General features: G+C 42.7%; 1 protein-coding gene across 5 annotated transcripts in view; it reads right to left on the bottom strand.

Annotated features, from left to right (window-relative positions):
* Positions 1–16,452, bottom strand: part of samd12 (sterile alpha motif domain containing 12) — a 157,127-nt gene that overhangs the window by 20,941 nt on the left and 119,734 nt on the right. Inside the window, exon 5 of one of the 5 annotated variants that reach the window (XM_073037630.1) lies at positions 10,272–10,303. The exons of the other annotated variants lie outside the window; for them this stretch is intronic. Within the exon in view, the coding sequence (XP_072893731.1) occupies positions 10,287–10,303 (17 nt within the window). The 3' untranslated portion in view covers positions 10,272–10,286. Of the gene's footprint in view, positions 1–10,271; positions 10,304–16,452 lie in introns of those variants that run through there. 5 annotated transcript variants of the gene reach the window in all.

The following is a 16,452-nucleotide window of genomic DNA, read 5'->3' as shown; positions in this document are numbered from 1 at the left end:
TTAGAGAGAGGACGTGAACCCATGATTGACTCCATTGCTCACTGATCTCGCCAATTAAACCGTCAAGGAAGATTGAAAACATTGAGGTGGATGTGGAAGGTAACAGCGTGTTCAATGCCACCTACCAGCCTCTCGCTTGCTGCTGTTGGATGAAGGTGTCTGCATGTGATGGTCTCTTTCCTCTCTCTCTCGCTCTCTCTCTCTCTCTCTCTCTCACTTGCTGCTCCTGAGGGAAGGACCCTGCATTCGAATGGCCTCTCTCTTCCTTGATGCTGTCAGAGGATGGTACTGAAGTTTTGGGTGTGTGTTTGGGGGATTGGGCTGTAGTTCACATTATGATGTGCTTCAGATTGCTCCTTTTTCTGTTGCTATTTTTTCTCAACTTTGAGTTAGGTCGGGCTGCAGGTAAAGAACACTGGGCTGAACTGAATATGGACTCTTTCAATTTTGCGTTTTATATTGTGATTTTGCTCGCTCTTTCTTGCTGCTGTTTGCATGTGGGGGGATTTCATGCTCTTGTTGTTTGCACGATTTGTTTTTTGCACGTGGGGGATTTCATGTTCTTGTTGTTTGCACGATTTGTTTTTTTGCACGTGGGGGATTTCATGTTCTTGTTGTTTGCACGATTTGTTTTTTTTTGCACGTGGGGGATTTCATGTTCTTGTTTGCACGATTTGTTTTTTGCACGTGGGGGATTTCAAGTTCTTGTTGTTTGCACGATTTGTTTTTTGCACGTGGGGGATTTCATGCTCTTGTTGTTTGCACGATTTGTTTTTTGCACGTTGGGGGGATTTCATGCTCTTACTGTTCGCAAGATTTGTTTTTTGCACGTTGGGGGGATTTCATGCTCTTGTTACTGTTCGCAAGATTTGTTTTTTGCACGTTGGGGGGATTTCATGCTCTTGTTACTGTTCGCAAGATTTGTTTTTTGCACGTTGGGGGGATTTCATGCTCTTGTTACTGTTCGCAAGATTTGTTTTTTGCACGTTGGGGGGATTTCATGCTCTTATTACTGTTCGCACGATTTGTTTTTTGCACGTTGGGGGGATTTCATGCTCTTGTTACTGTTCGCACGATTTGTTTTTTGCACGTTGGGGGGATTTCATGCTCTTGTTACTGTTCGCAAGATTTGTTTTTTGCACGTTGGGGGGATTTCATGCTCTTGTTACTGTTCGCAAGATTTGTTTTTTGCACGTTGGGGGGATTTCATGCTCTTATTACTGTTCGCACGATTTGTTTTTTGCACGTTGGGGGGATTTCATGCTCTTGTTACTGTTCGCACGATTTGTTTTTTGCACGTTGGGGGGATTTCATGCTCTTGTTACTGTTCGCAAGATTTGTTTTTTGCACGTTGGGGGGATTTCATGCTCTTGTTACTGTTCGCAAGATTTGTTTTTTGCACGTTGGGGGGATTTCATGCTCTTGTTACTGTTCGCAAGATTTGTTTTTTGCACGTTGGGGGGATTTCATGCTCTTGTTACTGTTCGCATGATTTGTTTTTTGCACGTTGGGGGATTTCATGCTCTTGTTACTGTTCGCACGATTTGTTTTTTGCACATTGGGGGGGATTTCATGCTCTTGTTACTGTTCGCAAGATTTGTTTTTTGCACGTTGGGGGGATTTCATGCTCTTGTTACTGTTCGCAAGATTTGTTTTTTGCACGTTGGGGGGATTTCATGCTCTTGTTACTGTTCGCACGATTTGTTTTTTGCACATTGGGGGGGATTTCATGCTCTTGTTACTGTTCGCACGATTTGTTTTTTGCACATTGGGGGGGATTTCATGCTCTTGTTACTGTTCGCAAGATTTGTTTTTTGCACGTTGGGGGGATTTCATGCTCTTGTCACTGTTCACACGATTTGTTTTTTGCACATGGGAATGAGGGCTTCATATTTTTCTTTGAAAGGGTTCCATGGTTTTCTTTGTTTCATGACTGTCTGTGAGGAAGAAGAATCCTAGGGTGGTAGGCTGCACACACACTTTGATAATATATGTATTTTGAATCTTTTAATTTATTATCCCTCTCAAACCCATTCTGCTGCCTTCTCCCTGTAACCTTTGATGCCTTGACTAATCAAGAACCTTTCAACCTCCGCTATAAATACACACAATGGCTTGGCCTCCATGGCTGTTTGTGACAATAAATTCCATTGTAACGGAAGAGTCCTGTATCTTGATAGAAGTGATGGACAAAATCAAACAAGATGGAGAAAACCTAATCTTAACCACATTAAAAAAATTTCTGAATGGCAACATTGATGGAGAAATGAAATGATTGATTGAACTATCTTGAATCAAAGTTAATCAGATAACTGTATTGTTTCTCTGAATGCCATATCACACTAAATATACACAAGCATGCCCCCTACTGATCCTGCACAATTAGAATTGTAAATCCGCCTTATCTGCGGGGGATTGTTTCTGGGAAAGGGATGCTCAAGTCCCTTATTTAACCTGTCTCAGTGTGGTGGACTTTAGGACCCGGCAGAGCTCGGGACCTGCCGCCCACAGTGTTTCTGTTCCGGAAAGTGATCATGATTGAAAATAAAGTGGAAATAATAAAACCATCGGAAAGAGGCGAAACGCCATTGGTCATTGGAAAAGTGTTAGGCTACAGTCGGTCAAGGATCGGAACAATTCTAAAGGATAAAGTGAGAATAATGGACCATGTAAAAGGCCCTGCCCTGATGAAAGCTAAAATTATTACTAAGCAACGCAGTGGTTTAATTATTGAAATACATACGTCTCTTAAGTGTGTTATATGCATAGAAAGGTAAATTATATACTATATACTAAGACAAATGTTTGACTAACTGACGCTAAATAATACTGGATGTACCTGTTCCGACTTGGAGAACTTCTGGTTTTTTTTTCGATCCCGATTGCCCATCCTCCCATATACTTTAAATCATCTCTAGATTACTTATAATACCTAATACAATGTAAATGCTATGTAAATAGTTGTTATACTGTATTGTTTGGGGAATAATGACAAGAAAAAGAAAGTCCGTACATGCTCAAACAACAAGTGCTACAGAGAGAACTTCTCGGTTTTTCCGATCAGCGGTCGGCTGACCCGCGGATAAGGAGGGCCAACTGTATATGGTGTAATTATTGACTTAATACTCCAAGTATGGTCTAACCAGAGCTTTATAGAGCTACGCCATTACCTCGTGGGTCTTGAACTCAATCCCCCAAATAATGAAGATCAACACTCCAAATGCCTTCTTAACAAACCTATCAACTAGCGTGACAGCTTTGAGGGATCTATGGACGTGGATTCCAAGATCCGTCTGTTCCTCCACACTGTTAACCTCGTACTATACCTTCCAGTTTGACCTCCAGAGTGCATCACTTCACACTTATCTGCAGCTCTGCATCCTGTCAATGTCCCATTGTAACCTGTGACAACCTTCTGCACTATCAACCACCAACCTTCGTGTCTTCTGCAATCTTACTAACACGCCCTTCCACTTCCTTGTCCGACGCATTTACAAAGATGACTTCCAGAACAGTTCCTGTGGGACTCCACTGGTCAATGACCTCCAGGAAGAATACGTTCTATCTACTACCACCCTCTGCCTTGTGTGGGCAAGGCGATTCTAAATTCATACAATTAGATTTCCCTGAATTTCATGCCTTCTGACTTGAATGAGCCAACCCAGACGCACCTTGTCGAATGTGTTATTAAAACCATAATCACCACACACGCTACTCTACCTTCATCAAGCTGTTTCAAAGGTTTCAACAGGTACATTTAATGTCAGAGAAATGTGTACAATGTACATCCTGAAAAGCTTTTTCTTCGCAACCATCCACAAAAACAGGAGTGCCCCAAAGAATGAACGACAGTCAAGTGTTAGAACCCCAAAGTCCCCACCCCCCCAGCTCCCCTCCCTCCCGCACCTAAGCGGCAGCAAGCAACAATCCCCCCTCCCCCCACTGGGCTTTTGTAACTTCACCCAGGCTTGTGAGGCATTGTCTGCCCCTCTTAAAGCCATGCTGAATATCCCTAATCAGGCTGCACTTCTCCAAATGCTCGGACATCCTAAGTAACACAAAATGCTGGAGGAACTCAGTAGGTCAGGTAGCACAGTTGACACTTGGAGCTGAGAGCTTTCATCAGGATTGAGTGTTATTCTGTCCAGCAGTTTGCCTACTACTGAAGTAAGGCTCACTGGTCTATAATTCCCAGGGTCATCCCTATTACTTTTCTTGAACAAATTAATAATATTCACCACCCTCCAATCTTCTGGTACTACTGCTGTGGCCAGTGAGGATGCAAAGATGATCACCAAAGTTTAGCTGACAATTTTACCATTTCCTATTTCACCATGATTCCTTCACGACTCTTATCTTTTCAATGGTCATTTTATCAGAATCAGAACCAGGTTTAATATCACTGTTAAATTAAATAAGTAGTACAAAAAATAGAAATAAAAAAAAGTAGTGAGGTAGTGTTCATGGGTTTAATGTCCTTTTAGAAATCTGATGACAGAAGGGAAGAAGCTGTTCCTGAATCATTCAGTGTGTGCCTTCAGGCTTCTGAACTTCCTGCCTGATTGTAGCAATGAAAACAAGGCATGGCCTGCGTGAGGGGGCTCCTTAATGATGGATGCTGCCTTTTTGAGGGATCACTCTTTGAAGATGTCCTGGGTACTACAGAGGCTAGTGCCCATGATGGAGCTGTGTTGGAGCGAAGTGTTGACTATTTGCTCATTTCCACGGATGCTGCCTGACTGCTGAATTCCTCCAGCATTTAGTGTGTGTTGCTTTAAATAATCCATATAGTTTCAGTGTTTTATAACTTTGATCAAATTAAATAGTGACGGTGATAAATATCTCCTTCATGTTGAATGATTCATATTAACGATGTGATTTCTGGAATTAGTTTGAAATATTTAATGAGATCCATTGTGAGGACTCAATTAATAGGCCAATAACTTTCCTGAAACAGACTACTTTAAAGATTGATGATATTAATTTATATTGATTGCTCTATAAGACTTAGGGACTTATTCAAGACTTATGCCCTCAATATTTACCAAGTACAATAAAACACATAAACCTAAAAGAACCCTGAAGTTGTCTTTGAAAAGAATGTTAACGGCAGCAGTTTCAACAACACTCGAGAAGCTCGACACTGTGCAGGACTTAGCAGCCTGTGCATAGCCACCCCACGCACTCAGTTGACCATTCACCATTCAGTCACTTCAGCACTAATGCTAAAGTTTAAAGTTAAAGTCTAACAACAAAAGTCTGCACGATGGCAGCAAACGGCAGTGGATGCAGCCCAGTCCATCGTAGGTAAAGCCCTCCCCACCACTGAGCCCGTCTACACAATGCGCTGTTGCAGGAAAGGAACTTCCATCATCAGGAACCTCCATCACCCAGGGCATGCTCCCTTCTCACAGCTGCCACCAGGAAGATGGTACAGGAGCCTCAGGACTCACACCACCAGTAACAGTTATTACCCCTCAACCATCAGGCTCTTGAACCAGCATGGATAACTTTGCATCATCACTGAACTGTTCCCGCAATCTACGGACTCACTTTCAAGGACTCTTCATCTCATGCTCTCAATAATTATTATTTATTTATTTGCTTGCTTGTTTGTTTCTTTTTCTGTTTGCATGATTTGTGCAGTGGAGGCTACCTCAGGAAATATATTTAATACAAGGTTGGATAGATTTTTGCACAGTAGGGAAATTAATGGTTATGGGCAAAAGGCAGGTAGGTGGAGATGAGTCCATGGTCAGATCAGCCAAGATCTTAGTGAATGACGGAGTAGGCTCAATTGGCCAAATGGCCTCCTCCTGCTCCTATTTCTTATGTTTTCCTCTGTACACTGGTTGAAAGCACAAGATGGTGTGCTCTTTCATTGATTTTATTGTGGTTATTATTCTAGAATGGATTTATTGAGTATTTCTGCAAGAAAATTAATCTTGACATGAAAGTACTTTGAACTTTAAACTCATGAAGCACCTTCCAAACCAACTACCTCTATTAGCTAGAAGGCCATTGGCAGCAAAATCACAGGATGACTAGCACCTGCAGTTGCCTTCTGTAAGAAAAGATTTAACTGTGATTCCTCCTTGTATATGCTAAAATAAAATGGAAGTCTGGAAGACAAAATGGTGTTAGCCTGGAAGTGGGGTTGTTTTAACTGACAGGGGTACAGTCTATAGCCTTGAGAGTAAATAGTGATGAATACATGTTCGTCTAGGGCAGCTGAGATCATTGTGTAGGTGGAGTTACCAATTGGTGTCTTATCATAGGAAAGCACTGGGATAAGAGTTATGTTGGAGTCTTGAAGTGAGATACAGTGGCCAGGAAGGTGGTACTGTAACACTCATTGGAGAGCAAAGGGTACAACAAGGTACAGAGACATCATACGACCATAAGATATAGGAGCAGAATTAGGTAATTTGGCCCATCGAGTCTGTTCTGCCATTTCATCATGGCTGATCCATTTTCCCTCTCAGCCCCAATACCCTGCCTTTTGCCCATATCCCTTCATGCTCTGACTAATCAAGAATCGATCATCCTTTGCCTTAAAGATACCCAATGACTTGGCCTCCGCAGCCGCCTTTCTCAACAAATTCCACAGATTCACCACTCTCTGGCTCAGGAAATTCCTCCACATCTCCATTCTAAAAGGACACCCCTCTATTCTGAGACCGTGTCCTCTGGTCATAGACTCTCTCACCATAGGACATATCCTCTCCACACTGACTCTACTGAATCCTTTCACCATTCGATGGGTTTCAATGAGGTCACCCCTCATTCTTCTGAGTTTAGTGAGTACAGGCCCAGAGCCAGCAAATGCATCTCATATGACAAGCTTTTCAATCCTGGAAGCATTTTCGTGAACCTCCTTTGAACCCTCTCCAATGTCAGCAGATCCTTCCTTAGATAAGGGACCCAAAATTGCCCACAACACTCCAAGTGAGGCCTCACTACTTACTCAATCTGCAATTTAACCCTCAGGGAATCCTGCACGAGGACTCCCATATCCATCTGCACCTCAGATTGTTGTATTTTCTATCCATTTAGAAAGTAGTCTACACTTTTATTTCTTCTCCCAAAGTGCATGACCATACACTTCCCGACATTTCTCTGCCACTTCTTTGCCCATTCTCTTAATCTGTCTAAGTCCTTCAGAGGCCTCTCTGCTTCCTCAAAATTACCTGCTACTTCACCTATCTTTGTCTCATCCACAAACTTTGCCAAATGCTGTCAATTCCATTATCCAAGTCATTGACATATGACGTAAAAAGAATCCGTCCCAACACAGAGCCCTGTGGAACACCACTAGTCACTGACAGCCAACTAGAAAAGGCTCCCTTTATTCCCATCCTTTACTTTCTGACAATGAGCCACTGCTTTATCCGTGCTAGAATCTTTCCTGTAACACCATGGGCCTGTAGCTTGTTAAGCAGCCTCGTGTCTGGTACCCTGTCAAAGACCTTCTGAAAATCCAGGTACACAACATCCACACACAGTCATCCAAGGAAGACCCCAGTTTGTGATGATCGTTTGTACCACTAGATCCAGACTTCTGGGGTCAAGAGACTGGAACTGCCCCAGAGCAATGGCTTTTGAACTTTAAAAACTCTCCTGCACAGGTTCCTAGTCATCGTCGGACACAACAGACAATCACCATGGAGTTTTGAAGGGTCTAGAAAGGGACACTTTCCTTGTGCAGAGGGCATCTCCTCTTAGGCTGAGTCACTACAAGAACTAGCACAAAGAGTTGGAGATATAGACAATAACATCTAGAGAGAGATTGAGAGACAGAAAAAGAAAGGCTATTGTTCCTTCCGGCATTCTTCAGATCAGCTCATTCACTTGATGATATTAATTTGTTTTCTGTGCGCTTATTTCATCAGCCATTTAGTTTTCTGTATTGCCCGCTTCGCACCGCACAGCAGTTGTCAACGTGAGCAGAGAGAGAACGTGTGAATCTGGCGGGAGCATAGGATGTTGGAAATGGTGAGGGTGGAGCTCCAGGGGAAAGGTGAGGGACAGTTGGCAGAGAAAGAGTGCCAGGGGCAGAGGGTGACACAGATGCAGACACACCTAGCCCTGAGACACCAGGCAAGAGCATTTAGTTCCAAACAATTATTGATCATTACAGAATGTTTCTCTGGCGCCTTACACACCCTCCCCTCCCCCTTGCCTTTTTCCCAACCATGATTCCCTTCTCCCTGCTCCCTTCCCACTCTCAGTCCACAATAGAGACCCATATCAGAATCAGTTTTATAGAACATAGAAAACCTACAACACAATACAGGCCCTTCGGCCCACTAAGCTGTGCTGAACATACACTTACTTTAGAAGTTACCTAGGGTTACCCATAGCCCTCTATTTTTCTAAGTTCCATGTACTTGTCCAGGAGTCTCTTAAAAGACCCTATCGTATCCGCTTCCACCACCGTTGCCAGCAGCCCAGTCCACTCACTCACCAATCTCTGTGTAAAAAATTTAACCTTGACATCTCCTCTGTACCCACTTCCAAGCACCTTAAAACTGTCCCCTCTCGTGTTAGCTATTTCAGCCCTGGGAAGAAACCTCTGACTATCCTCTCATCATCTTATACATCTCTATCAGGTCACCCCTCATCTTCCGTCGCTCCAAGGAGAAAAGGCCAAGTTCACTTAACCTACTCTCATAAGACATGCTCCCCAATCCAGGCAACATCCTTGTAAATCTCCCCTGCACCATCATCACTCATATATCATGAATTTTGTTTTTCTTTCAGCAGCAGTACAGTGGAATACATAAAATTTCTACAGTACTGTGCAAAAGTCTTGGGCACCCTAGCTATAAACATAGCTGTGTAACTCTGATAAATTGATTACTTGAGGTTTAACATGAGTGTAGAGACTCCTTTGTTTATCAATACTTACGCAAATTCCCCTTGCTGAATCAGAAAAGAACACAGGATTGAATTTTTTAAAAAACCAGAAAGAATTTCAAAACATTTTAAAATATTTTCCGCCCTATCTTGGAAATACACTCTATTGCCTTTCCTTCACTGTCACTGTGTCAAAATGCCAGAACTCCCTTCCTAACAGCACTGTGGATATACCCACATCTCAATGACTTCAATGGCTCCAAGTGGAAAATCACCATCAACTTCCCCAGTGCATTTCGGACCGGGCAATTGAACGCTAGCTCAGCCTGCGAAGCCCACGTTCCTTGAATGAATAAACGAAAGGTAGCTGTCTCTTTGCAATTGGCTGCCTTGCACAAAAAGATGGTGCAGATTCAGATCCATTTAGTTATCACACGTACATTGAAACATACAGTGAAATGTGTTGTTTGCATTAACAACCAAAGGATGCAGTCTGGCACCAACATCCAACATAGCACGCCCACTGTGCTCAGCAGAACAACACAAGCAATAACAACAACAGTAAAACAAGTCTCTCTCTCTCTCTCTCTCCTCTCTCTCTCTCTCTCTCTCTCTCTCTCTCTCTCTCTCTCTCTCTCTCTCTCTCTCTCTCTCTCTCTCTCTCTCTCTCTCTCCCTCCCTCCCTCCCTCCCTCCCTCCCTCCCTCCCTCCCTCCCTCCCTCCTCCAATCCCAGGAGAGACCGTGTCCGGCTTTTTGACTTCAACAGTGGACTTGGAGAGACTCACAGACCAGTGGACCTCACCTTCTGGAATTCCAAATATATTTTCTGCATTGTGCCTATGATTTACTGGTCATCAACTGCTTCCAGCCGGTGATTGGTTCAATTTGGTATACAGGCGTGAGACTGAGACCAGTGCTTGGTAACTGGAATCTTTTCTGTTCAAAGGATAAATGTGCTCAGTTGAAGAGAAGCTCTTTAATTCATCTTACTGTTTGTAGTAAGGCGATTAAATGCTTGAAAACAGATAAACAGCACTACAAAAAATAGCTTTCAGGCAGTAAATTAAAGATCAAGGATCAACTTTATTTGCCACATACATTTACACCTATTAGGAATTTGCTGTGGTGCCTTGGTCATGGCGTGGCATGCACAAAAAACACTATTCAACAATTATAAACAATAAAGCATTACAAGTATGGATAAAGTAAAAAAAAGTTAGAAGTACAACTATAGAATAAAATGTGTATAAACATAGTAATACCAATGAATGATGTTTAATATACAAGTCAGATCTAAACCAGCCACAAAACCAAATGTTTTCCCTTCTAAGAATCTGTGCTGAACCAGACCTTCTTCGTGCACACTACCAGAAATGGTCTCCCAGCTGTGTCATCTGGTGGACTGCTCCTGTAGTTGATGGCACTTCTACGGCATTGCAAATCCTACATAAAGAAAGTGACCAGAGCAGCATTTCTACACGTAGGAATATTGCAAAAGTACGTCCGTTTCTGTCATGTAATGATGCTGACAAACTAACTCACACCTTTATATTGAATGGGCTAGATTACTGCAATACACTTTTACTGGCCTCCCAAGCAATTTACCGACAAACTCATTATCGCTGCTAGACTTTTAACCAATACCAGGATGAGGGAAAGTATCACTCCTGTACTCTGCGCTGGCTTCCTGTATTTTGTAGAATTGACTTTAAAGTTCTCTTACTTGTTTTTAAAGCTCTTCATGGTCTGGGACCGGAGAACATCACAGAAGAATGTTCACTTAATAATCCTGCTTGAGCTCTCAGGTCTTCTTCTGTCAGTCTCTTAAATTTAAACTATTTCTCTCAAAAGATAATTGGCAGGTCAGCTTTGTAGAACTACACTCCAAAACTGTGGAATTCAATCCCTAATACTGTAAGGGATGCAGACTCAGTTGACACATTTAAACACCCTGGCTATGTAAATGTGCCTAAGACCTCTGCACATGACTTTATATAAGAAAGCCAGGGCCAGACAGCTACTCGAGGCTGCGTCATTCAGCTTCTTAGGCTCCTTCTGTGCCGCTTCCCCCATCGTCCTCGATTTCATGATTTTTAAGACTTGCAGAATCCACCAGGGTTGAAAGTTCCAGAGATTCACCACCCTCAACAAGAAGTTGGAGGGATGACACAGTAGGCTAGTGATTAGCTTAAAGTTATTAGGGGCTCAGTGTATTATAGAGTTAATCATTATGCTTGTTGACCATCTCTCCACCACTGTGGCCTTGAATGTAACAGAACGATCTGCAAGAGCTTTAATTAGTACTGTGAGAATACGGTTGGCCCTCCTTATCCGCGAGGGATTGGTTCCGGGACCCCTCACAGATACCAAAAAACGTGGATGCTCAAGTCCCTTATTCAACTTGTCTCAATGTGGTGGACCTTAGGACCCAGCGGAACCCCAGACATTATTTAACCTGTCTCAGTGCGGTGGACATTAGGACCCGGCGACGGAGCTCTGAATCCGCAGTGTTGCTGTTCTCGAAAATAATCACGATCACGGTTGAAAATAAAGTGGAAATAATAAAGCGATCAGAAAGAGGTGAAACACCATCGGTCATTGGAAAAGCGTTAGGCTACAGTCGGTCAACGATCGGAACAATTTTAAAGGATAAAGTGAGAAAGGCCCTGCCCCGATGAAAGCTACAATTATTACTAAGCAACACAGTGGTTTAATTATTGGGCTTTGGGGTTTTGGATTTCTGATCCTCCACATCAGCCGGGCATGGATGGACAGCACACTCGGGAGTGATCTGTCACTGGATTGCCCGGTACCAGCAACTTGGGTTCAATTCCCACTGCTGCCTGTAAGGACGTACCAGTTGGTAGGTTAATTGGTCAGTGTAAATTGTCCTGTGATTAGGTCAGGGGTGAATCGGTGGCTCTAGTGGCCAGAAGGGCATTTTCCACGTTGTAGCTCAATCAATAAATAAAAAATAGATATAAAAATGGTTGGCCGTAAACAGCACCGAACGGGAGCTGTGCACCAGTGGGAAGGGCCTGTGCACACCTAGATCAGTATTTTAATGCTTGCTCTGTGCTGTCCTATTACATGTAGCTTTGAAATTCTAAGGGGAGCACGAGGGGGAACAGGTAGTGAGAGCTGCCAGCAGGGTCGATTTCAACATTTAAGAGGAATTTGGATAGATACACGGATGGGAGGGGTATGGAGGGCTCTGGTCCAGGTGCCGGTCAATGGTACTAGGCAAACTAGTGATTTGGCATGGACTAGATGGGCCGAAGGGCCTACTTCAGTGCTGTAGTGTTCTATGAATCTAAACAGATAGTTGGCACTTGTGTCCCTCGGTATCATTGAAAAGGATCCGAGAAACTTCTTAAACATTCATTACAGCCGGCAATCCAGGTTCAATTCCACCACTGTCTGTAAAGGAGTTTGTACGCTCTCCACATGACTGTGTGGGTTTCTACCGGATGCTCCGGTTTCCTCCCACTGCCCAAGAACGAATGGGTTAGTAGGTTCATTTTTCACATGGGAAGGCTGAACAAGTTAGGTCTTTATTCTTTAGAGCGTAGAGGGTTGAGAGGGGACTTGATAGAGGTATTTAAAATTATGAGGGGGATAGATAGAGTTGACGTGGATAGGCTTTTTCCATTGAGGGTAGGGGAGATTCAAACAAAAGGACATGAGTTGAGAGTTAGGGGGCAAAAGTTTAAGGGTAACATGAGGGGGAATTTCTTTACTCAGAGAGTGGTAGCTGTGTGGAATGAGCTTCCAGTAGAAGTGGTAGAGGCAGGTTTGGTATTGTCATTTAAAGTAAAATTGGATAGGTATATGGATAGGAAAGGAATGGAGGGTTATGGGCTGAGTGCGGGTCAGTGGGACTAGGTGAGAGTAAGCATCAGCACGGACTAGAAGGGCTGAGAGGGCCTGTTTCCATGCTGTAATTGTTATATGGTTAAATATGGGAGTAATTTGGTCCCAGAAGGGGCTGTGACTATGCTGTATCTCTACATAAATAAATATGTTGTTTCAAGGTCACATAGTTTTAAATGAACTTTACCTTCCCATTTGATGGTTTCCCTCTGATAGAAACATTTTGACAGCTGTGCTCTTAAGTATCGCACAATGTATATTCAACAAGATCTTTAATTGTTATGTTTTGTAGCTCCAAAGCATGAAAACTCTTTGAATTCACATACTTTTATATAAAGTGAGCTGGGAGCTAACACGTTACATTCGTTTTTTACTGCACGACAGTGCATGATAACGTATGCCATTCACATACTTTTATATAAAGTGGCGCTAGAAAGCTTGTGAACCTTGTAGAATTTTCTGTTTCTGCATAAATATGACCTAGAATGTTATCAAATCTTCACGCATGTCCCAAAACTAGATAAAGAGAACCAAATTGAATAAATAACACAAAAAAAAATACTTGTTCATTTATTTATTGAGAAAAATGATCCAAGGAGGAAGTGTTGCAAAAAGCTGAATTAAGAAGAGAGCTGATATCATCAATTAGGAAATGGCAGCTTGAATTTCTGGGACATATACTGAGGAAAGAGAAGCTTGAATATATCGTGTAGTGATGGGACAATTTGATGGAAGAAAAAGTTGCAGTCAACAGCACATGGCATTCATGAGTTACATCGAGTGGTGTGGGGAAGAGCATCTCTGAATACACAACACATCAAACCTTGAAGTGGATGGGCTACAAAGACCACAAACATACACTGTGGCCACTTTATTAGGTATGGAAGGCAAAGTCAAGTTTATTGTCATTTAACTATATATATGTATACCGTCGAACCAGGTTATGGATGGTAGGGAGACTATTATGATCCTCCCGGCTGTTCTCACAGTCCTTTGTAGGGACTTCCGGTCCGATGTGCATTTACTGCCATACCAGATGGGAATACAAGTTGTCAGGATGCTCTCAATGCTGCTCCTATAAAATCCTAACAAAGTGACCACAGAGGGTATAATGCTTTCCCAAGGAGCGCTGATCATAATCTCGGGATTATATCCACTTTCAGTGTCTTCAACATATTGGTTATTGTCCTATAATTGATCATTGTTCATAATTATAAACGGCACAGGTGCTGCTTCTACAAACCCCATTTCCAGAAAAGTTGGGATATTTTCCAAAATGCAATAAAAACAAAAATCTGTGATATGTTAATTCACGTGAACCCTTACTTAACTGACAAAAGTACAAAGAAAAGATTTTCAATAGTTTTACTGACCAACTTAATTGTATTTTGTGAATATACAAAAATTTAGAATTTGATGGCTGCAACACACTCAACAAAAGTTGGGACAGAGGCATGTTTACCATTGTGTTACATCACCTTTCCTTTTAATAACTCTTTTTAATCGTTTTGGAACTCAGGCCTCAATTTCAGCCTGCTCCTGGATCCACGGCTGTGTCGCCCTCCATCACCAGGAAAGGCACAACACTGAGAGTAGTAAAGGAATTCAAATACGTCAGCAGTGATATCTCCAGTGATGGTTGCTTGGATAAAGAAATCAACGTCAGGATTTGCAAGGCCAGTCAGATCCTGGATTTCCTGTGATCATGTGTACAAAGGCAGCACAATATCCAGATGTCCACGAAGATCAACTTGTACAAGACTGTTGCCCTCTCTAAACTCCTGTCTCATGAAATGACGTTGATTACAACAGAGGGAGGCTGCTCTAAACTGGGGAAAACTCATGTCAGGCTATCACGGAACTGTCACATTTAATTTAAACCAGAAGCTTTTGGAAAAATAGAAAATATCTTACAGATGGCATAGGAAAGATTTAACAGAATGTTTCTAGAGATGAAGCATTTCATCTGTAAAGTCTGGACAAACTGGCAGGGAGAGGCTGTGATCAGAAAGGCGATTGTTCCGAAAGGAATTTTTAAAGAAGTGGCTTGGTTAACACAGCGCTTTACAGCGCCAGTTTGATTCCCTCCACCATCCGCAAGGTGTATCGATGTTGTCCCCACGACTGCGCGAGTTTCTTCCGGGTGCTCTGGTTTCCTCCCACATTCCAAACACGTGTGGGTTAGGGTTAGTGAGCTGTGCTTGTGCCACATTGGCACCGTAACATGGAGACGCTTGCGGGGGGTGGGGGGGGGGGTACCTAGCACGACCTTCACTGACTTGATTTAACGTAAACGAACATTTCACTGTGTGTTTCAATGTGCATGCAGCAAGTAAAGCTGATCTTTAAAAACCTTTAAGATGTTAGAGCAACGCAATTCCGACCAGGTTCTTCAGCTTAACAAGGCCACCATGACAACTACGTTGTCCACCTACCTAGTCCCAATTTCCTGTGTTCATAGAACACTGAACAGTACAGCTCAGTACAGTCCGTGCTGCTACGCTGACCTTTTAATCTACTCTAAGATCAATCTAACCCTCCCCTCACACATAGTCCTCCAGTTTTCTATCATCCCTGTAGAGGACCTGGGCACCCGCTCCTATTCTCCAGGACCCTCCCCTTCATGTACCTATCTATCCAAATGCTCAAGTGATTGTATCTGCCTTAGCCGCTTTCTAATAAACTCAACCTATAATATTCAATAGGTTTAATAGTCTACTATGTCTTTCAGTGCATGGCAGTTCTGACGGAATTTGCTGATTTCGGTACCAGCTTAGACAAGTGCAATTATCTATAAACACTTAGTTATAAATTCCATCACACTAACATATCAAGATGATCTGTCCCGATGATTCTCCCATGGAGAATGTTTACATCGAGTGCTGCCACAGGCTGCAGCATTAAAGGCCCCACCATCCAGGCCATGCTCTCTTCTCAGTATTACTATTGGGCAGGAGATGCTTTAGGTCCAATAGCACCAGGTTCAGGAACAGTTATTACCCTTCAACCATTAGCTTCCTGGACCAGCATGGATAACTTCACTCACCATCACTCTGAACTGATCCTACAGATCCAATTAAACGATTCTTTATGATTCACGTTCTGAGTCTTATTTTCATCTGTGCAGACTGCCTTCTTTTGCACGCTGGTGTTTATCAGTCTTTTTGTCTGTTTATGAAGAAGAGCAAATCTGCAGAGGCTGGAAATCTGAGCAACACACACAAACTGCTGGAGGAACTCAGCAGGCCAGGCAGCAGCTACAGAAAAAAGGACAGTCAATATTTTGGGCTGAGATTGGAGAAAAAAAGATTAGGAGTAGATTAAAAAGGTGTCTATTTATGTATAATTTAGAAAAATAAACTTCTATTGTTCTTTCCCTGTAAAAGTCTGCAAGAAAATGAATCTCCAGGTGGTAGATGCTAAGATATATGCACTTTGCCTCTCAAAGTCCAGCCCTACATCCCTGTAGTGAGAGGTGGAAATGGGTAAAGCTGGCCAACAGGACTCTGGTGAAGTTGTGTAGGCCAATCCCCGATTCACTGATCTCAAATATAAAGCCATAAGGTGGGGAGCAGAATTAGGCCATTCATTCCATGACGTTGCTCCGCCATTCCATCATGGCTGATTTATTATCCCTCTCAACCCTCTTCTGCTTTCTCCCCGTAACCTTTGACATCCTTACTAATCAAGAACCTATCAACCTCCCCTTTAGTGTAGGC

This window comes from Hemitrygon akajei, chromosome 1, assembly GCF_048418815.1.
Source record: "Hemitrygon akajei chromosome 1, sHemAka1.3, whole genome shotgun sequence".
Lineage (NCBI taxonomy): Eukaryota > Metazoa > Chordata > Chondrichthyes > Myliobatiformes > Dasyatidae > Hemitrygon > Hemitrygon akajei.
This window is presented reverse-complemented; position numbering and strand designations above follow the sequence as displayed.